At 38.1% G+C, this 24,088-nt stretch overlaps 1 protein-coding gene across 1 annotated transcript in view; it reads right to left on the bottom strand.

Annotated features, from left to right (window-relative positions):
• The window catches only part of LOC121327998 (amine oxidase [flavin-containing]-like), a 47,477-nt gene extending 24,193 nt beyond the window's left edge, over positions 1-23,284 (bottom strand). The window contains exons 1-3 of the mRNA XM_041272414.1: positions 23,161-23,284; positions 6,269-6,363; positions 4,885-5,022 (exon numbers count right to left, since the gene is read on the bottom strand). Of these exons, the coding sequence (XP_041128348.1) occupies positions 4,885-5,022; positions 6,269-6,363; positions 23,161-23,209 (282 nt within the window). The 5' untranslated portion in view covers positions 23,210-23,284. The remainder of the gene's footprint in view (positions 1-4,884; positions 5,023-6,268; positions 6,364-23,160) is intronic.
• Between the last annotated feature and the right edge of the window lie 804 nt (positions 23,285-24,088).

The following is a 24,088-nucleotide window of genomic DNA, read 5'->3' as shown; positions in this document are numbered from 1 at the left end:
AACAGGAACTGCCACCCTCCATACGGCACCCGAAGTAACCTCCAGTGAGCCCTCCTCAACAAGCTAATTGTTCCCCTTTTATACGCAATTAGTTCTCTTTTAAACTGACAATATCGATATGTCGTGTTTGCCACGACGTTTGCAATTTTCCAGTCTGTCGGTACAACCCCTGTGTCAAGAGACTGTTGCATGATCTTGGTTAGTGATTTATGAGTCCATTACTACAGCAATAAGGAAAAGATTCTCTGGCTTTGCAGTGAACTTGTTCCCTTATCTTTCAGAGGAAACCGTGTCTGCTTTGGAATTCTTGAATTAAATCTGGCCTCCTTCACCCTGCCAGTCTCAGATTCACTCGCAATGGCTGAAGAAAACGAGTGATTTTACAACAACCAGACTGAGCATGTTGTGACTTTTTTGTTCCTTGTACCCTATCTAGATTTGAATTCAACTGTCTTTTAGTAGAAGATTGAATTAGGCATTAAGAATGACTTATTTGTTTATGTTGATGCTTAGTTTGTCACCTCAGTATCCTGTTATGTAGCTTGGATTTTTTTTTTTTTTTAGCCTTTAGTTTAGAGTTTCAACAGAAATACTATTATTATTAGTTAGTGATGTCTTTATCCAAGGTGAAGGTATAGTGAGTCAAGCTTTCTTTGCATCTAAGCATTTACTGTGATTTACTTATGGATCCACACCACACTGCTCATTTTTTTTTTTTTTTGTAGGTTAGTCTATACTTCGCACTGGGTTCCAACAATGGGTTGAATGTAGATTCACTTGGGTATTTTTTAAGGATGTGTTAGGCTGAGAATAAGAATTCATGATTCTGTTGCTAGTAGTCTGTATGTGTATGTGTGTGTGTGTGTGTGTGTGTGTGTGTGTGTGTGTGTGTGTGTGTATATAAATCTCGACTAGTGAGAGGGGTGAGGACTGAAGACACAAGAACGTTATCATTTAATTCTCAGTCTCTCCCCACAACGCTATACCAGGAAGCGATTTCTTTACAATTAAGAAAAGTTAAAGACCCCCTTTCTTGTTCCTCACATCGCCCTATCTCTCTATTAAATGTGGATCTGAAGATATGAGCTAAAGCCCTAGCATCTTGCTTAGAATCGGTCCTTACTTCTATAATATCTCTGGATCAAAACAGGTTTCATTCAAGGTAGGCACTTGTTTTCCAATTTGCAGGACTTTTCAATATCATATACATTCCTCATGCATGCCCTGTGCCAGAGGTTCTGGTTTCTCTAGATGCTGAGATGGCCTTAGACCTTGTGGAATGGATTTTAAAACTCTTCAGAGATTTGGCTTTGGCCCCAATTTCATTTCCTGGATAAAATATTATGTTTTGCCCCATGTCATTACTAACGACACACGTTCTGAATATTTCTCACTTAACCGTGGCACAAGACAGGGCTGCCCCCTCTCCCCCCTTCTCTTTGCTACTGCTGTTGAACCCCTCTCCACACAGTAACCACAGAAAAATCTTCCTGTGCACCGTACTCGCTTCCTGTACTTCTTTACTCCTCCCCACGCTATACTAACCCTGTAATTCACCATTCCCTGCTGATTTGGTCTCAGTTTAGAAATAATTTTGACCTGCAGTTGTCTTCAAACCTAGCTCCTGTTGATGCTAACCATTGATTCCCTCCTTCAGTATCGGACACGGCATGTTGGACCTGGGATCCTAATGGTATAAAAAATCTGAGTGATTTATATATTCAGGGAATCTTTGCTTCCTTTGAACAGCTCTCCTAATAATTTGGTCTGCCGAGAAAATACTTTTTTGATATTTTCAAGTGAGAGACTTTGTTTGTAAAACGATGGTTAATTTCCAGACAATCCATCCTAAATCCCCTCTAGCTTCTATTATAGTGTCAAGCCCTAATTCTAAAGGAAGTATGTCTCAGATTTATGGTAATATTTTCACATTGAACTCTACCTCTATCTAAATTTAAAACGCTGTGAGAGGAGGACCTTGGACTGGGCTTCTCAGATGATGAGTTGGACTCTGTTCTTGCTCCAGTACATCTATCTGTGCAAGACATGGCCTAATACAGTTTAAGATTATTGATATGTCTAAAACCAAATTGGCTAAAATCCACCCTAAGATAGATCAAACTTATGATTGATGCCACCAGGCTCCGGCCTCCCTGGTCCACATGTTTTGGACATGTCCAAGATTACAACTTTTCTGGAGTTTGTCGCAAATAACGCTGAATCAGCTAGGCTGGTCAGTAAAACACTGAATACTTTTGTATGGAGAATTTCAGTAGCTAAGGCTCATGGTTCATCAACTGATTCAGATTCAGTTGTACTGTGTTTACCAACTGATGATGTGAGGCAGAACAGTAATTGGGTGCCTGCTAATATGAAAAACAGTGAGTTTTAGCCCCCTACTGTATTTTGGATGAATGGCATCCCTTCTAAAGTGTCTCTGTGTGAACAGAAAGAAATGTATAGTAACAATGTGTACAGATCCAGAACTATTGTACATGGTGCAGAAGTAACCCTGACACATAAATTAAAACATAATGCGAAGGCTGATGCGTGCCAAAGAAAGATAAGAAGTGTCTAAGTCTCTCCATGTATTTCAATGAAGACAAAAACCTATAAAACCTCATGTCTTTTACAACGAGGTACCACAATCATGACTCAGCTTGGCAGAGTGACGTGGTCCATCATTTGCAGATCTCCACAAGACAATTCTGATTCCTTTGTTCACGCTACTTTTCCTTATAATAGGAGGTAAGCATATTATCGACATTATTATATCTCACATGTATTGGTTGTATTGCTATAAGGTATTGAAACTATGTTTTAGTTTTTGAGAGAGTGTTATATTGAATGAACTGAAATATAGAAGTGGGTGCTTTTTTAGACCGCGTGTATAGCTGGCCTGGTGGCTACACAAATACATATAAGTGTATTAGGTCATTGGCGTGTGTATAGCTGGCCCGGTGGCTACACTGATACATGGAGATGTATCATGCCAATTGAAGTATTAATGCTGAACTTGCAACTAACGAAATGCTAATTGTTATTGCATGTTTATGGATTTTGGTGGTGTGCGCAAACTGCCTTTCCAATATTAAAAGCATTTTAATAAAGCGAAGGAGCATTGCTCTGATTCGTAAAACTTCAGATGAATGAGTCTTGAGTGCTTTTCTTGATTAAAATATGGGTTACATGGACATACATACAAGCTCGCCCAGTGTTCGAACATAAACCACTAGGAGTTTATAACATCTCTGTCCTCCTAACATCTCCCTTGAGTTAAGAGTGTGTGCAGAGTAAATAAAAAAAGAGTATGTAAAAATCTGTGAACGCAGCAGACGTGACAAGTCCTATTTTTCAAACCTTTACTGATGTCCCATGAAAACCCTTAAAACCCTCTCCTGAGATCTCTCTCTGGTATTTTGCCAGAAAATGTGACCATGTCCAAACTTCAATCTGATACCCTTGCTTTTAGCACCTTGTTAGTCAGGAAGCTTATTCTGTTGAACTGGAAGCCGTCTGCCCCACCCAGCCATGCTCACTGGATCAGAGATGTGATGCAACATTTAAAACTGGAAAAAATCAAGTGTACTGTTCGTGGCTGTCATTCAAAAATCTAAAATCGCAACCCCCACCTTAGCTGGACTGCTGTGTAGTATCCAGGCATGGCTGTTGTAATACATTTATATATATATATATATATATATATATATATATATATATATATATATATATATATATATATATATACTATTTCTTTATCTGTCTTATTATTGCTTATTTAAGTTGCATTTAATTCAATTTTGGTTGACATAAAACATAACTCCCCTTCCTAGTCAGAGGTAGCTAGAGGCGTAAAACTTAAACCCCTTTTCCAACTTGCTTGCTGGCAAGACACGATGACTTTGCCATCCTGTATAGTCATTAATTGTTAATGGCAGTAGGTCTTGAAGGCACCTTGTGTAAAATAGGACATTGTAATATTTCTGGATAAAACTGAACAACTCGCAAGCAAAAAAAATAAGACTGAAATACCAACGGTAGTAACAACAAACCCAGAACTTATTGGAAATTGCTGTACCGGTATAGCTAAATGCAGAAGTATGATGTGCTAGTAATGTATTCCATTGACTGGCTTTTAGGTACCAAACACTGTTTGCATGCTGCATAACCACCACTGGCCATCCGTTTTGCATTATTTTTAGACATGTGCATGTGTCATGTGGCATGACACTGCACTTAATACTTTTAGAGGTGTCATGGGGGCTCCCGAGTGGCGCATCCAGTAAAGGTGCTCCGCGCGGAGTGCAGGATGCACCCTAAAGCCTGGAGATCGCAGGTTCTATGTCATTGCGACCGTGACTGGGGGTTCCCAGGGGGCAGCGCACAATTGGCCGAGGGAGGGACTAGGTCAGCAGAGCAATCCATGGTTCACTGCGCACCAGCGCCCCCTGTGGCTGATAGGGCACCTGCGGGTCTGCAGTGAAGCCATTCAGATCTGTGTTATCCTCCGGCACTATGGGTCTGGTGGCTTCACTGTGGATCTGCAGTGCAAAAAATGATGGCTTGGCAGGAACACTTGTTACAGCCTCTGTTTCCCAGGTTGCAGAGATGAAACGGGATTAATAATAACACAACTGGCGATTCCAAACTGGGGAGAAAAACTGGGGTAAAAATCATTGGCAACGACTAAATAATAAAAAAGGGTGTCGTGAGTCAGCATTTACACATAGAGCAGTTGAAGATTCAATTACTTCCAGATGGGCTAGGAAGTCTGTGCGCAGTAAATACAGAAATATTTCGGTTTTGAGCATAACTGACTTGTGCTTTAAATTTCATTGCCTGCTTTGTCTTTTATTCCAAGGAGTTATAGCTTTTATTTCTCACCTTCACGTAATGGACCAGGTTCTCCACCTCGTTGATCTTGTATGTCTCAATGCCCAATTCCTTGGCAATACGCAGGATGCGGTTCTGAGTGGGGCCCACGTATGCTCCTCCGAGGTCGACATACTTGCAGTGTTTATTCTGGTGTCAGAAAAGTAAGAGAGAGCTGGTTAGGGAAGCCATCCACCTCGCAAGATACCAACACATCACCCACAATCACTACCACTCATTTTTTTTCTGATGTGTTGTTTTAGCAGATTGATCCCAAAACCTCAAGCGGGGTCTTAAACTATCTCAGTGATTCAGCATCAACAACGTGGCTTGGTAACCAATTCCATACCGAACCCATTTGTCCCACATCTCTTATCTTATCAATTAAACAATGATGCAGAATATCCTGATCTACAATGACACAAGCATTTGAAGGGTTAACTACTTTGTGCTTGAATGAAAAGCACTTCCTCCCTGAGGACCGCCTTCATTTTTAAATGCATTCAGTGTGTGCTCATTTTATGGTGTACAAAAGAGAGGGCAAGAGAGAAAAACACAAGCCGATCCTAATAAGATTCAAAGCCGAAGACCAAAAGAGAGAAAATAAAGCTGCATTTGCACAACGTGACACTTGCATACCGAGAATGAAACCACTTTCTTCTGTCCTGTTCCATATACAGCACCACAGAGGACGATCACTCACAGAATCTTGAATCAAAACAGCTGATTTATGCAGCTAACTGAAGCAGATAAACTTACAGGAGAAAAACAAAAAGCAGCAGCTGAGGCCACCATCTTCAAAACCCTTCAGAGGCTGCTAAGCTTCTCACTGAACAAAAATAACACGGATCGCTTAGGCTTTCTTCCACATTGGAAATGTCTTTTTATTGATGACGTTTTCACTTGTATTCAACATTATGTGAGAGAAAATCTTTAAAGTGGGGTGTTACTATCCAGTGCTCAATGTATATTTAAAATTCAACTTTGGTCAAACCCTATACCTCCACATTATGAAGAAACAGTTTTTGTTAAATATTGTGTGCAGGTTTTATCATTTCCATGTATGGATGTTTTTTCTAGGAGAAGCTTATAAAAACCATGTTCAGCTCAAGAAACCTGATCACCTATAAATCACACATTGATTATTCCTTTTGTAAACTAAAATGTGTTAAACATGTTTTTTAAATGAAATGCTTAGCACTCTTTTTTTCTTTTGTGTATTTTCAAAATACCGCGTTATGTTTGAGACCTCCGGTGTTCAAGTTATATTCAACAGCACCAATTATTAATGCACTTGATAAAGCAGTGATGTATATTTCATCTGTGTTAGTTCATCTTAGTTTTTTTTATATTATTCCCGCCCTGACCAAAAATCAGGCATTAGTGATGGCCTTACCCTGACAGTGAAGGTCCTTCCTCCTACCCGGTCTCGCGCCTCCAGCACCAGTACATTCAGGCCAGATTCAACCAGCAGCTTGGCCCCCGTCAGACCTGCCAGGAAGACAGAAACAGCTGCTTGAACTCTCAGATTCCATCATGGATAGGAGGCTAAGAACGTACACATGATTCCTTAACTTAGTTTAAACATTTGAATGAATAAAACATCGCCACAGCTCCAACTTTAGAGCTTTATCCGATAGACATATTTCTACATTCACATCAGCTGGGTGTGCATCCTTTTGTGTTCTCTTGTCTCTATGCAGTAGAACCAAATCATTCCACTTACCAAAAAATAATTGCACTGTCCTGGATTAAAAAATGCAAAGCAAACTAATTGCATTTAGCCGTTACATCAAACTACCTCAACATGTTCAGCTCTGTAGGCTGACTGTGGATGTCAAAGACTTGGTTTACATTGTTTATTCTTCATATTTTCAAGTATTAAGTCTGGTTACAAACTTCAACCACAAAATAACATGTTCAGAGTAAAACCAGGATCTGAAAGTCATTAGCTCGTGAAAAGTTAAAACTACAGAGGTCAGCAAGAGTTTAGTTTCTGTGGTCTGGTCAGGAAATGTCACATAAAACAAAGTTTAAGTACAGGATAATTAAAGATATGTACAATATGTACAAATAATTCACTGGATTATTTCCTTACCAATTCAAAACCTTGAGTTGTTTTTGCCACTTTTCTTCCTAATTCATACATATTCGATAATGAGATTCAGTTAATTGGATTTGGTTTTTGATTTTACACTTAGTATAATGTTTGTCTCTCATATTGTAGGAATGTTGTGATAAGTTCCTTTGAGTTTGAAATCCCACTTTACACAGACACACATGCTGTAAGTGAAGAGAGTAGCGAGGACTGTGTTTTAGATGTTGAAAGTAGCATTAGTAAAATAAAAATGTCAAAAACAAAAGGAAAGTGAACCGGGAACGGAGAGTAAAGTTAATTATGGTTTTGCCGAAACTAAAACGGACGAAGACCTAAATATCATTGCCATCGATCGTTTATCAAGAAGTAAATCAGGCAATATGTAGGAGGCCTGCAGGCAGTGTAAGCTTGTGTGAACAATGGTTCAGTGACACACAAGCAAAATCTAACATCCATGTAATTGCTGAAATTGCTGTTGCTGCCGAATCTGTCCAGTAGATACATAATAATTAGAAGGGGGGGGGGTTATGTGGAAATTCATTTGTAATTATGAAAACTTTTTTTTACACTGTTTAATGTATAATTGCATTACTTTAAGCAAACAATATGAAATGTTTAACTGAAATTGCAAGCCCTTTTCCAAGTGTTGTGTAATGTGTAATACTATAAATTAACTAACTGTTGTGTAATAAAATCGTATTCACTTTTCTGCTGAATTGTTCCAACTGTGGTTTCGCTAACGAATAAACAGTTTTTCTATGGATTCGTTAATCAACAATATATCTCTCCCCCACTGCCCTTCTCTTCAAAGCCACACATCCACTTTTAGTTAGAAGATTTGTAGAATTAACCAATCAAAAAATCAAAGGGTGACATCACAGAAATGTTTGAAGTAGAGTTCTGCATCGGGTTGGGTGACCCACAAAAGCGGGTGGGGTTCAGGTTGTAATGTGAACTTTTTCAAGGTTCGGGTGTGGGTCAAACAAAAATGTAATTTTCAGGTAGACTCGGTTCTGAATTTGAATCACCATAAACGTTTTCTGTCCCTTTCCAAAATAACGTGTTAGAAGGTGCATGTATTTCCTGCACTAAAGCAGGAGGAAATTAGGGAGGAGTCAGCTGACTAGGCAGTGTTCTCATTTGTTTGATACGTCACAAGATCCTTTTAATGTTTATTTTTATATAGCGTCTTTCATAGTGGACCACCATCACAGCGCGCGTTACAAGATATGAGACTAGGGTGTGTGAACTATGCATCAGCTGCAGAGTCACTACAAGAACATCTCACTCGAAAGATGGAGCACAAGGAGGTTAAGTGACTTGCTCAGGGTCACACAATGAGTCAGTGGCTAAGCTGGGACTTGAACCCGGGACCTCCTGGTTACAAGCCCACTTCTTTAACCACTGGACCACACATTTAAATTAGGTGAAACAAAAGCTAGTGCAGGGTTTGTATCATAGTGGATAATAGAGAGGTAAATCAGAAGTGAGGGATTATAGTGAATGAAAATAATGAACGTGACTAGATTCATTGCTTGTTGACAGCCACAAAACCGGTAATCTCAGCGAAAGCACAGATGTAGCTCCCTTTCAATAGGTGGCAAGAAAGGAATACTCAGGTATTTTATAGTAGAGATAGTTAATATGTAATATTAAAGTAAGCTACCATGCTGTATAGCCTATTGTTTAAACTCAATCTGTGGAGATATCTATGTGTGAATGTGAGAGTCGACGCAGGCAGTAGGTAAAAGGACAAACACTTGCGGGTTTGGGTCAGGTTGCAGGTCTTATTAAAGCGGGTCGGGTCGCGGGTAAGAAGACGGTGTTGCAGTTGCAGGTTGGGGTCGGGTCCTGTAGTAGCGGGTCTGGGTTGGAAGCAGGCTGTAAACATTGGACCCACGTAGGACTTTGGTTTCAAGTGCAAAAAAAGTACTGTAACTATACTGCATGAACATCATTTTATTTGGACAAGGCTTCCATCACTGAAATATCATGCAGCACTTCCATGGTGGCTCACAACACCTTGGAATAGATTGCATATTTGTAAATCAGCTAGAGATCAGCTTGAGAGAGGTTGCAATAAGGACAGTGTTAGCTGTAGGCATGAACTGTCCCAACTATAATCCAATCATGGATTAAGTCTCAAACACTGTCACACTATTCCACCTGTCACTTAGCATTAGCAAAGACCATCACCATGATTAAGATAAAATCATTTTCAGATTAGCTGCCCACAAATACCTATCCATCTTGGAACTGGGGAGGAAAGAGACCATGGTGATGAGCCCTGCGATGGAGCTGTACACAATGTGTTTGAAAGCGCACGAGCAGGGATTTATTCTGCTGCCCCCGCTGCGCTCTCAGCCAGTCTCTGAAATAAAAAGGTCAGTTTGCCTGGGGAAATTCCAGAGATGCTAGTGTCAAATTTAATAAATGAATGTTTACACACATATTGAATGAGCAATGCAAACTGATGTACGATGGGTTATTTCTAACATCTTACGTTTCTATTTACTTATCTAAAAAGATAAGTTTTTATATTACTTTATCTAAAAAGTTTCCATCAAATTAAGCCTTCTACAGTATTGGGATTAGGACTTTTCCAGCAACTTCTTTTTCCTGTATGCCAGCTTTTAAGGTTGGTCCAACAACATAACTTCACAGTTCCATATTACTAATACATACAATTTATCAGATATTTAAGCATGCTACAAGAAGATTGGGTAGTACAACTACAGTTAACAACCTGGCAGTTTAACTTTAGCATAACTGAGGCAGAAGTGTTAAAGGGACTAGGAGCTCTTAAAATAAACAAATCCCCTGGGCCGGATGAGATCCTCCCAGTAGTACTCAAAGAAATGAAAGAAGTAATTTACAAACCGCTAACCAAGATCATGCAGCAGTCTCTTGACACAGGGGTGGTACCGACAGACTGGAAAATTGCAAACGTAATACCGATCCACAAAAAGGGAAACAAAACTGAACCAGGTAACTACAGACCAGTAAGCCTGACTTCTATTATATGCAAACTTATGGAAACTATAATAAGATCCAAAATGGAAAATTACCTATATGGTAACAGGGTACTGGGAGACAGTCAACATGGTTTTAGGAAAGGGAGATCGTGCCTAACTAACTTGCTTGATTTTTTTGAGGATGCAACATCGATAATGGATAATTGCAAAGCATATGACATGGTTTATTTAGATTTCCAGAAAGCTTTTGACAAAGTCCCGCACAAAAGATTAATTCTCAAACTGAACGCAGTTGGGATTCAAGGAAACACATGTACATGGATTAGGGAGTGGTTAACATGTAGAAAACAGAAAGTACTGATTAGAGGAAAAACCTCAGAATGGAGTGTGGTAACCAGCGGTGTACCACAGGGATCAGTATTAGGTCCTCTGCTATTCCTAATCTACATTAATGATTTAGATTCTGGTATAGTAAGCAAACTTGTTAAATTTGCAGACGACACAAAAGTAGGAGGAGTGGCAAACACTGTTGCAGCAGCAAAGGTCATTCAAAATGATCTAGACAAGATTCAGAACTGGGCAGACACATGGCAAATGACATTTAATAGAGAAAAGTGTAAGGTACTGCACGCAGGAAATAAAAATGTACATTATAAATATCATATGGGAGATATTGAAATTGGAGAAGGAATCTATGAAAAAGACCTAGGAGTTTTTGTTGACTCAGAAATGTCTTCATCTAGACAATGTGGGGAAGCTATAAAAAAGGCTAACAAGATGCTCGGATACATTGTGAAAAGTGTTGAATTTAAATCAAGGGAAGTAATGTTAAAACTGTACAATTCATTAGTAAGACCTCATCTTGAATATTGTGTTCAGTTCTGGTCACCTCGCTATAAAAAAGATATTGCTGCTCTAGAAAGAGTGCAAAGAAGAGCGACCAGAATTATTCCGGGCTTAAAAGGCATGTCATATGCAGACAGGCTAAAAGAATTGAATCTGTTCAGTCTTGAACAAAGAAGACTACGTGGCGACCTAATTCAAGCATTCAAAATTCTAAAAGGTATTGACAGTGTCGACCCAAGGGACTTTTTCAGCCTGAAAAAAGAAACAAGGTCCAGGGGTCACAAATGGAGTTTAGAAAAAGGGGCATTCAGAACAGAAAATAGGAGACACTTTTTTACACAGAGAATTGTGAGGGTCTGGAATCAACTCCCCAATAATGTTGTTGAAGCTGACACCCTGGGATCCTTCAAGAAGCTGCTTGATGAGATTTTGGGATCAACAAGCTACTAACAACCAAACGAGCAAGATGGGCCGAATGGCCTCCTCTCGTTTGTAAACTTTCTTATGTTCTTATGTTCTTAAGTCCAGCCCATGAAAATAAAATAATCTAGGACCTGCATCAACCATTCAAATACTCACAGATTAGGGAGAAATACAGGTTTTGTTCAGCAAAAAGAAAACTACATTTTCCTGTTAGACAAACAATTCAGATTCAGATATTAACTTCATAGCATGCCTTCTGTTAAACTGGTGTTATTTCTACACAGTGTACACTTCTATTTATAGCAAATGGTTGCAGAAAGGTGCAGGGTTGGGATACAGGAGTATTAGTGTCAAGACTCATTGGTACTGTTTAAGCTGTATCTTGTAAATATTCTGACCATCGACGATCTAATGACCAGGTAGATACAGATTACCAAGCAGTTTATAAAAAACCAAAACATTACCAACAGTACGTGCCCCCAAACTGTTCATTTCATGTTTTTGAGCAGATTAAGTGAAGATTCGTCCTTTTAGTCCGCGCAGGCTGTGGTACAAAACTTGGATTGCCTGTCTGATCCCCGTTAGCAGGTTTCAGTTACAAATCCAGATAAGGGGTTAGCAGTCCACATGGTCAGAGCTTGTGATTAGGAGACTCGCCGTTTATCCCTCCCAGGCAATGACAGCAGTAATCTCGCTCACAGCAATGGGATGCACAGTTCAGCACTGGATAAGGATTGCAGAGACTGACAATCAGTCTGCACTTATCAGTAAGTTTGCTGACAGTCCGACAGCTCAAATTTGCCAGCATTCTGCAGTTCCTTCTGCAGCAAAAACGCTCGCTCATCTTTGGTCAGGATGTGCAACTGTTACTTGGCATAAGACTTGCAGGAAGATATAATTGGCAGGCTAAAATGACCTCAAGCCATGTAATCTATCATGTGGTTAGTCTTACATAATGTTTTCAGATGCATGCATTTGACCTACAGCCAAACCTTTTTAAAGGATGTAGCCTATACATTGTAAAATAAATCTGGCCTTTTTTTTTTTTTTTATCCACCTTTAAGCCTTACCAGACTTCCGATTTCTCTTCTACCACTAAAGGGAAATACCACAGTATTTGTGCTGTACCCACTTAATGAAATCATGCTGCAGAGGTCTTGAACATAGTGCTTCTGGGACAAATATCTGAGTATTCGATCGAACATTTCTTGACATGTATTCGAAGGCAGAAATTCATGTCTGAGTCCACTAGAAATTACATGAATAAAAATGTGCAGTAAAACACAACAGCAAAATAGACTTCTGTACAGCAAATCTATTAATAACAGGGCTGTCCACTCTTCTGTTTCTCCAGCCTGATTTACCTTTATTTTAAAAAGTGCAGGTACGCTCCTAGAAATGCTAAGACATCTCTTTTTCATCTCCTTTTCCCAGCAGCAAGCCCTCCTTAAAAATCATTGCATTCTGTGTGTCATGTACAGTATGTTATAGATCAATATGCAGGGTTCGAATGATTCAAGGCCTTGTCTAGTGATGATATGTATTTAAGCTTCTAAAGCTTTAAACATCTTTCAACCAATGATACACAGGCTATCACTATATATGGGGCATTCCCAGAGATATGTCTTTGTATGGAACGTGTGCAAAATGACCCTGAAGAATACTAGGAACATGTATTTATTTCAAAAATAAATTTCTGATATATCAAATATAATGCCACTGTTTAAAATACCTTAATATATTCCTGTCTTTAAATTCATGTTAGTATTTATATCCACCATCGTTTAAATCAGCTGATTGGTAATACGTTTTCTGTTAGGGCCATTTTTGTGTGTGTGGCAGAGCAGAGGAAAAGCCAGGCAGATAATTGTAAATACTGTATTGTTCTGATTATTTAAAGCGGGTGATTTAATGTACTGTATGATTTAAAATGTATTGTTTAAGCTTAGTTAAACAGGGGATGTTATTGTATGATTTGAATATATGTTATGTTATTTAAAAATACAATGTTTTGTTTATTGTTTGGCACCATCGATGAGGTTGAAGCCCCATCCCACAAAACTCGTGCAGAATGTGACCATCTCCGAAATGGATTAATTAAGAGTTAATTTGGAGATTCGCACGCACACACAGTTATATTCTCCCTATACATGTTTGTTCTTGCATCATTTTTAACAGTTACCATCCTTCATAAGAAACTATACATGTTAATAGAATGAACTTGGCATAGGAGGCAGTTTCCAAGAGAATTACATCCATTCTTCACCATTTTTATTGGATTACACCAGCCTGCTACAGTTATTTATTATCACACCTCAGAATTGTGTGTTGTACATAAAAATCTAACATATGATTGACTGTAAATATTTCTACTATACACACTATATACACATACATGTATAATGATTATTAGCATTTATTAAAACCTTTTTTTTTTTTAATCTGTGTTTGTAAAAATATGTATGAATAAATAAAATCAATTATGGTTCTGAAGTTCATGGTTCCCATGGCAACAAATGTGTGTCCAATAGTTACTCTGATACTATATCCACTTAGTTGAATATAGCTCGTTACCCATATGGGTCAAGGCAATTTTTTTTTTTTTTTATTGAATCCGAATTTCTAACCCCATAATACCCATATTTAAAAAATAAAGATCATCCACAACTTTTAAACACTCACTAAGGCTGACTTTTCTAATGCTAAAGTTTATTTTAGCATTTCTATGTAGAACAAAATAACTGCAGTAAATTGGAGCACACTGATGAGTGTAGAGGCATTGTACATGTGTTTGATCTCATCCCTCGTCCCCTGCTCTTCTGCTGCTCACTCCAGCACAAGATGTCTTTGAACTCCACAATGCAGGATCAAATAACTACTCAGCAGGCAAATCTTCAAAAAAATAAAAAGCATAACCCGGTGGATCAGTGTACTGTTCTCATCAATTGTACCCTTCGTCCTATACTATGCCTATTATGTCAAGAATCTTTTTTGCTTCTGTGATATCTATGCTCATTACCTGAAGGGTTGTGTTGACCTGATTCTGTAGCTTTCTTTCATGTTCTAACATTAAAAGCCTCCAGACAGCTGTGGGTTTTGCTTTTACCCCAACTTATTTTCTCTGAATTCTACAACGCTGCTAAAAAATCCAGACAACAGCTAGAACGCTAGTCACCGGCAACACTTCTCAACTAGATCACTCGGGGGTTTCTTTCTAGTAATGCAGACAATTTATAAAAAATAGCACCACAAATAGGTACATTTTGGGAACCACAAAAAGTAAAATGTTTCACTTATTTAATTTTGTCTACAAGGCTTTGCCCCCATTAAGGCTGCATAATAAAGGTGAGAGCTGTGTTCATAAAAGGTTTTAACAAATACTATAGTCAGTACAGAAAAAAATAAACACAAATAAATCACTGAATGCCATCAAAAAGGTTTTATCCTGATAGGTAATCAAATATTTCCTACTCTCTCCCTCTGTAAATCTGTACATGAATAAGTTATTAGTACAAACCGGGCTTCGAAAAAGAAGGCTCTTAGGCTTGTGGCAGTTTCCATGACAACCTCAATTGTGAAAATGCAGCCACTTGACGTAACTGGGCAAGAAGATTGCTTTTAAATTGCTTTTGTTTTGCCTACTCATGACAAGGAACACTATTCATCCCGAAATGCTCAATACTTTGAACATGGGGCTTTAATTCATTTAACTTCCAACTAGAACTTTATACAGACTAACATTTCAAAACAGAATGTGCTTGATTTATCAATCTACATGCTGAAAGGGAATTCTGAGCAGCATGCATGTTATTTTCCACCCTTCAAAGCTAGCTGCTTTTGGGTTGAGGGACTGGTTAGTTACAGTTAGATACAGAATCCAAGAATGAGCTTTACTGGTCTATTCTGGTCACAGCTTCTATTTTTGTTGGTTTTCATCAAGTAAATATTCCATTATTATAACCTCCAGTACCAGACTTCCAAATTGCCCAAAGCAAAAAAAAACCCAAAAAAACCCAGAAAGTTATTTTTTTTTTAAACTTTGTTTTAGTTTTAGTTTTTCTGTCTAGGGCACACTCACTGGGTTTTGTGCACAGAGGTATGCAGCAGCTCACATTACTGATAGGATCTGCTGACAAATTAATAAACAGTATGATGCCAGAACATTCTTGGAAGTCCAAACTGCAGAGTTTAGAGTTGTTTACATTAACCAGCATGAATTATGGAGCTTTGTTTGTCACTTTGTTTTGGTTACAGATGGTGAGATGAGAGTGAATCCGTTGTATTACCATTATACAAATGAATTATATGTGCTAAGGCTGCATTAAAAGAGAAGAATGAAAAAGTGTTTCAACCAAAAAGGTTGATTTGGAAGGTCTGAGGTTCGCTGGCTGACAGCCAAAGTTGTTAAAGAGAAGAAGGGTTTGGGCGTTAGGTGGCCCTGTTGGGCAATGCACTTGGCCTTTTTAAATCTGGAGAGCAAGGTGAGATCACAACCTCCAGCTGAGGTCACAACCACACCACAATTCAGCAGAGGCTGTTGTCCATGTCAGGATTACACAGCTTGGTGGGGATGTTTTTTTTTATAAATGTACACAAACACACACACACACACACAGAGAAATATATTCTGCTTCTACATCAAGGAAATCCCAAACAGTGTACTTCAGGATGACTCTTAATAATATAAATTAAACATGGGCTCTGATTCTTTCTTGGGAATCTCTGATGAGAGTTAAGCGTGTTTAATATTAAAAGCCATAGCTATCACCCTTATAAGGGAATTGTTATTACTTTTCCTTCTCAAATAAATTGAAAATTACATTATCACCCCTGAGTTGAGAAATTGAGGCTGAAACTAGCTAATTTTGCATCTTTATTTGTCGCTCAGCAGAAATTTCAAACTTATTAAATGCCAATGTGTCAGGTCTAACTACACTAGAGCTCATCACCACAGCCCTCTGGCCTCTACATATCGAGTCAAGTTACAGGAGGAGGAGGAGATGGATACCCTGAATACAATCAAGCTGTTGCTGACAGGCAAATAGGAATTTACAGCACTGGAACAAAATTATAGTTTTACTGAATAGCGGCAATTCCATGGTACAATAAATAAGCACTGCCATACATACCAATCACAGGTAGTCTTTATACTATAATATAATATGTTTCCTAAATCAATTAACCAAATTAATGAATGTCCCTGTCATGTTTAATAATCCTGGCAGACTAGTTGTTTTACAATATATACGATCGTGTGTCATATGTTTAAGGATGGTCACCATATGACACATCCTCTTTAAAAATATGAAAAAGATCTGAATGAGCAGTGGTACTACAAACACGATCCACTTACTAGCAATGAGGATTGACTGGGAACACCACTGCTCCACCCAGCTATTCAGCATTGGTAGTAAAAGGATCATATATAGGGTAAAACCAAACTTGTGAGACGGACTGCTGATTAAAATCTTAAATATATTTTTTAAAGAGGAGACAATGATCTATTCACGGATACCAAGATATTTAGCCCAGTTGTTCTATAAATCATTTGTTGTTTCCATAATTTATATCGTACTGTGTACTACATTTTGTTTTTAATTATATGTAAAATGAATCTCTCCGCATCCGTTTGAGAAACGCCATGCACATGAACAGTGAGAGAACTTAAATTTTCCCCATTATTTCAGTGTATCGTATTGAAACCCAGGAAGGAAGGCAGTAAAAAACAGTCTTATCTTTTCTGAACAACAAAGACATACACCATCATTTCCTTCAAAACAAATTCCAGATGCCTGAACTCTACAATGGTATCACAATGAAAGCTTGAAGAGGACATACTATTTTTATATATTTTAATATATTTATGTTTGTGGATTTGGATGTATATTACTCCTATAAATTATGGATGCCATGTTGGATCAGGTATTTATAATGATGGGGTAATTAAAACACAATTGTAGCTTATTATAACAAAAGCACCCCCCCCCCCCCCGAAAAAAAAAAAAAAACAAACATATGGGAAATATGCAGATTGCGTCGCTTAGTTTTTTAAATGGCCCAACGAGGACATATAACAATTATACAGGTCTGTAAAGAGAATCACATAGTGCTGATGATTTTAATATTTGCTTGTTTGATCAGCTGGTACTGTGTAGCTGGAGTTCACAGGGTAGAATGATTCAGATTGAGCAGCATACCAGCTGGGGCACTAGGGGGAATTTCTAACATTTTCAGAGAAATTCAAAAGGAGAACAGTACTTACAGTACTAGTTATGTTTTATTTTTGTTATCTGCTCCAAAATATGTATTATTTGTTGTATTTGCAAAGGATGTTTCATTTGGGGAGGCTTTGGCATTTGACAACTTGTGGAAATACAATAGGAACTTGGAAGCCATTTGACCTCACGTAATACATGCTAATAAAGCAAGCTGGTGTATAATGAACCTCCATGTTGCTGTATATTATTCCCTCGCAACTTCTTACTGAGGCTACTACCGGAACAAGACCAGTTTATACATGCACAGGTAAGTTAAAAACCAAATAACAGTGTTATAATTTTGTCCCCAAACCCCACGGTATGAAAAACCGTTATACATACAGTCCAGTATGCCTGGAAGCATTTCATAAATATATTTCTGTCTCTTTCTCCGATGAACCTGCAGTCAATACAGTGGTTTCCCCAAGAAGTAACCGATGGCAACAAAGCAGCACAGGGATTACTGAGCTGTTCAGCAGCCATGGTCATTATTTGCTCTCATCACTGAATCAAAAAACAATGTCAGCCCTGTTTACCAATTACTGTGTTTAGAAAGAAAGGACCCTACAGGGCTTTTCAGATAATTAATTCTGGGATACTTTAGGAAACTGACAGATATTTCTCCAACCAAGGTGACATTTTACTCTGTCAACCGCAGCAGACTTTTAATGATTTTCTTTACAAAGGGGAACTGTATATTAAACAATTGTTATAATCACTTTGGAATTGCACCAGGAGGGTGCCGAAACAAAAGCAAGGCAATTGGATGAGAGGGCCAAGAACAGTTATCTGCACAGTTGTCGCTTTCAGTTAGAAAGTTATTTTTATCATCCGAGCCCACCAGTCACTACCAGCCCACAATACTGTCTATGGGTTCAAGATACAGAAAGGTGTAGAACCTCATTATGATTATTGTTAGGTTGTTGGTCGCTGAAAAGTCACTGTAGGTACAACTCATTAAGCATTTCATGTAAAACATAAAACACCCTTTTGAATCAAAGCCACCTACAGAGCGTCATCATAATCGCAACTATACCTAAACACAAGAGTTTATCGGATTGCAGCCACACGCTATGTAGTAGGCTATGCAGCAGTTAGGTATTCTTTCCAATCGATAGCAATGAAACCGGCATGCTTTACACTGCAGGCATGCAGCTGTGAAACTGAAAGCATAACAACTGCTGGTGACTAGGGTTATAACAACTCATTGCGTATCTATGAATTGTGATACTTTCTTTACATCGCCTATCTTATCATAATAGAAGTATGTATCGTTTGTATCATAAGAACATAAGAACATAAGAAAGTTTACAAACGAGAGGAGGCCACTCGGCCCATCTTGCTCGTTTGGTTGTTAGTAGCTTGTTGATCCCAAAATCTCATCAAGCAGCTTCTTGAAGGATCCCAGGGTGTCAGCTTCAACAACATTATTGGGGAGTTGATTCCAGACCCTCACAATTCTCTGTGTAAAAAAGTGTCTCCTATTTTCTGTTCTGAATGCCCCTTTTTCTAAACTCCATTTGTGACCCCTGGTCCTTGTTTCTTTTTTCAGGCTGAAAAAGTCCCTTGGGTCGACACTGTCAATACCTTTTAGAATTTTGAATGCTTGAATTAGGTCGCCACGTAGTCTTCTTTGTTCAAGTGATACAACAAAAACACAGCACAGCTCATTGGAGTTCACCATGTGATTTACACTCAGTATAAATACAATCCATCATCACATTTAATTAGTTTTTTTTTTAAATAGTCCATTGTTCAATGATCATTTGATCTTATTATGCATCACACAAGTAGCCATTCTGGGCCATCAAGTGTATCGCAATATATACTGTATCGTGACCTGCATATTGGGATATGCATCTTATTGTCACTTCAGTATATCGTTCCAACCATACTAGTGATCCCGCTCCAAGCGATTTTCAGCTGACATGTCTGGATTTCCCTAATAACTGAGCGCACTTTGGACACAGACAAAGAAATACTGGTATCAATCCCAAAAAGTAGGTTGTTTTTTTGTATAGCCTGTATTTGCTGTCATGCCTGCTGTCCAGCAATGCCTGTAGTATTACCCATGGTGTATTTATTGTTTTCGCTTGCTCTAAATGTCAGGTGTCTTAGCCATCTTTGGCAGCAGAGATGATATGATCTAGTGAAGGGTGCTATATTATTGCTGTATTATTATTATTATTATAATTATTATTACTGAGGATCCTGATTCTCATTCAAAGTTACGGAGTCCTGTATGGTAGCAGGGATGGAAACAATGGATCACTGTATGCAATGCTTTTATTGCAAACCTTCAAAACGCATTGTCTAGTTTCCTTGGAAACTTGGTGCGCATTGCTGCAGTGCCCTATCAGACACACCAGACACAGCAACCTTGTTCATTTTAACAACTGAATTTGATAGGTGGCGGTACTGAAAGAGACTGTAGGCACAATGTATTGATCCATGCGCTTCAGGGCTGCATCAAGCCAATCAGCCTGCAAGAAAAGGGAGCTCTTGTCATGATCTTTATAAGCTAGCTCTGTTAAATTACAGGGTGGGGTACATGGGTAAAATAATGGACACTTAATGAAACTTGAAGTCACGTTTTATTTAACACAGAACCCTAATTGATGACTGCTTGGCAGCCCCTGTAAATGCAATGCAAAGTGGAATGGGGTGAACTCTGCTAAATGTGGCCATTTCAAAAGTAAAACCTAAACATTTTACACAATTACATTATTCTTTACCTTTTATGTCACTTTGGGTGCCAAATAATGCGTGGTCCTATCGTACAGGATAGTCTATTAACCTGACCTCTATCCGGTCCTAATGCAACATGAATTATTAACATAACTAGGGCTTAAACTTCTTGTTTTTTTGTTTTTTGTTTTTTTTGTTTCCAAATCCCTTTAAATGTTAATTAGTAGTTGTTAAGGTGTCTCTGCATCCTAATAAAGAGAAAAACTATAATTATTATTTTTATTTATTTTTTAATGATGGGCTTGCTATCTGTACTCTGTACTGGGTATTTTATGCAGAAAAGAAAATCTGTCAGGACAGCTCTGTTAAACGAGTGAAAATAACAAAAGCACAGCGATAAACTAGGCGACTGCAAGAATAAAATGCAATTAGGACCAGCGATAAGCAATTAAGGTAACTTGTCATGTCTGTTTGAAATAAAAAAAATAAGCGAAACAGAAATCAGGCTCAGTCAAGATATGAAAATAAAAACAAGTGACATTGTTTTGTAATTAACAGCTTTTTCAGCGTTTAATTAGGAAACTGAATCGGCTCAAAATAAGTTTGGATGCTGTAATACCGAACTACATTTTTGTGTATCCTCCAATATCCCAGAATGCTTTGTTGTATGCTTGGCGAAATACAGGCGCCTGAAGGACTTGCTGTCAGTGTACACTACAGAAAGACTATTGATTTTTATGCTTAAAATGTCTAGACATCTCTGTTAGACTAGTTGGGAAAATAACAAAAACACAACGTTAAATTAGGAGACTGCAAAAATGAAATGAGTTCGAAGTAGGATCGGGGATGAGCAAAATATGAAGGTAAAAACAAAGCGTATTTTGTAATGAACAGCTTTTTAAGTTTAATTATGAATACAGAATCAGCTCAGCTTGTTTAAAGGGATGTCACCTGATTAAAAATAAAACCCGAAAACTTCAAGCCTTCGCATTTACTTTTTCAAAAATAGTTGTTTTATTTCTTTTTACAATATGCACCTCTGTTAATATAGAATACAGTGCATGGTTGGATACCATTGTATTCATTTCCACTGTTCGTTGCGCTGCTAGGAACAGTAACCGATCTTTTCTAATATAGTATGTGGGCGCATTAAACCCGACTAAACATGAAACGGTACTTCATTGTGGACGCTTTGAGCTGGATTAATTAGAACGGTTTCGAGGACGGATTCTCGAGATCGGCTACGTAGTGTGGACAAAAATGCTGACTAGCAAATCCTGCAGCTCTATACGACGTTAGTCCTGATTGTAGTGTACCAAACAGCTAATCCTGAACAAGCGGAACAAGTTAGATCGATAATGAGGACTAACCCATAATAAGCCATTACAAATTGCGTGGTCATTGTCATTACTAGCATTCGATTTTTTAAAAAAAATCATAACATAATTGTCTTTTTATGCACATTCCGCACACGGATCATACTTGCTTTTTAACTTGCCGGTAGCCTATTGCTGCTTGACACTGCACGTTAAGTTCCAAATGTGTTGTTTATATTTAATACACATTACACCGACATTTCAGTTTAAATTGAATACATCAAGCGTGCATGCTTTATTATTATTTAAATACACAGTATCCTAGTGTACAGCGCTTTACTAAAGTTTATACAATATGTTAATGAAAAAAACGGAACCAATCTCTTCAGAACACTGTTCCTCAACCATAATAAATTAGATAAAAGGGAAAAGGGTGCTAATAGTAATATTAGGCCTCCTTATAGTAATAAATTAGGCCTCCTGAACAGTATCATCTCGCATCCGATTTGATGTGCGGCTACAATAGGATCTTGTTTAGTCCGATTTAGCGGATGATCCACCTGTGGTGATTATCTTCTGGTACACTGCAATCGATTAACAAGGGTACTAACTTTAGTCTAAGCAAGTGGACTAAACCTGCTTAATCCTCTAGTTAGACGCATCAAATGGACTAAACCTGCTTAATCCTCTAGTTAGACGCATCAAATGGACTAACCTTGGTACGCTGCAATCGACCCCATGTTACCAAAAATAAAACCGGATAACTTCAGTCACTACATAGGATATACTGTATATTGATTTGGGGGTTTGATTATGGTTCATAATGATATGCGTTTAAAGCAGGCAATGTTAGGCGCTTGCATTAGTTTTAATTCTAGCAATACATTCCTTGTCACTACAAACATCAGGATTGAAGTCTTCATGATATAAAACCAGTCACAGTACACACTTACAGAAATTTCCCAAGCTCGCCCACCGAACCCCTACCTACCCTCATCTGTCAAAATGGCACTCAAGCACAAGTTTTCTCCTTTTTTGGGCTGTTTGTTTATTTATTTAAATTAAAATAAAGTACAGTAACTATACAACAGGTTGATCGCTTTACTCTGCACTGTAAATAGCACACGCAGCTTTCGGATACCAAAACTGTAACACTCGTGTAACACAGACAGAACAGAGACTTGCACGAACGCTTCTCCATGACAAAATAAAAAGGTAAACACTCTCTACAAACACCGCAATTTCCCAGGGCTTATTTCAATGTAAGTGGTGTTTTTTTATTTACTTTTTTTTTTTTAATAGCCTGTATCGTTAAAAAAAAAAAAAAAAAAAAAAAAAAGTACTATATCAAATATGTCGGTGAATAACACAGAAACGTTATGCAGCTTCTTCAGAGAAGCAGTTGGTAGATTTGCAAAAACATTAGTAAACTTCATAAATCTTATAAAATACAAATAAGTACCCGTGTCGAAATATTTGAAAACACGCCGCTTTTTTTTTTAAAGCACTGTGACCACGTCCATCATTATAAAGATAAAGCTAATTTAAATGCTAAAAATACAAATTACCTAACATGGTTATTTTTTAAACATATCCTCGCGTTTGGTTACTTGGCGAATATGGAGATATTTCAATTATTGTTAGCTGTCGATATTAAACTTCAGTTCATACTGGTTTATACTAACCTGAGATGCCTCCTCCAATGACAATTACGTCGAATTTGTTGCTTGTCATGATGTTTTTCCTTCAATCTCTCGTTCAGAGACAGCTCGCTTAGTCGAGTGGTTTCAGGAGGAAACGCCGTAAGTTTCTGTATTTAAGCGGAGACTACCTCAGCACCGAGCTCCGCCTCTAAACAGTGGCTAGCTACTTGTCAGCGCCTCCCTTCCAGCGTTGCTAACTGTTCTAGTATCTAGCGCAATTGCAAGTAACCTTTGTACTTTGTAGGTTCCTGGTGTGATGCTACGAACACTAGTGCAAACTTGTGGAAGACTTCATTAGTACCGCACCTGAACAATAGGTCGAATATAAAAAGCGAGTCTAATGTGTTTAGCTACTACAATAATAGCATGGCGCTTCAGAATCTCTTCTACGGATCCATATCTATGTATTTGTTTGTTTATTTATTTTAATTATTGAAGTCTGCCTATGTAGTGAATGGACAAGGTAAACACAAAGTCAGCATTTCTCATTAACACCATCATATAAATGTAACACATATTACTGCATTTACTCGAGCAAGCTGTACTGCTATTTAAATTTTAACGTAAAAGTTACTGACTTTTGCTGATTTGGGATAGACTGCTACATCATATACAGCTATGGCCAAAGGTTTTTCATGAATTTTAGGATACACACACACACACACACACACACACACACACACACAAAGAGAAGGAGGTCTGATACCTTTTATCAGACTATCTAAACAGTAATTCATCACAAGCTTTCAAGACCTCAAATTTCTCTTCTTCATACACTGACATGCTGATAATTCACATGCTCTCATAAATGGATAAAAACATGTTAAAGCATTTTCTGTTAAGAGTCTTTTAAGCTTGTTCTCTATGTGCACAGCATATCAATTGACAGTTTACCTTCGGGCTACAATTC

The sequence above is a fragment of the Polyodon spathula genome, chromosome 15, assembly GCF_017654505.1.
Source record: "Polyodon spathula isolate WHYD16114869_AA chromosome 15, ASM1765450v1, whole genome shotgun sequence".
NCBI classification, from domain to species: Eukaryota; Metazoa; Chordata; class Actinopteri; order Acipenseriformes; family Polyodontidae; genus Polyodon; species Polyodon spathula.
Note: the sequence above shows the minus strand (reverse complement) of the source record. Positions and strands in the feature narration are given on the sequence as shown.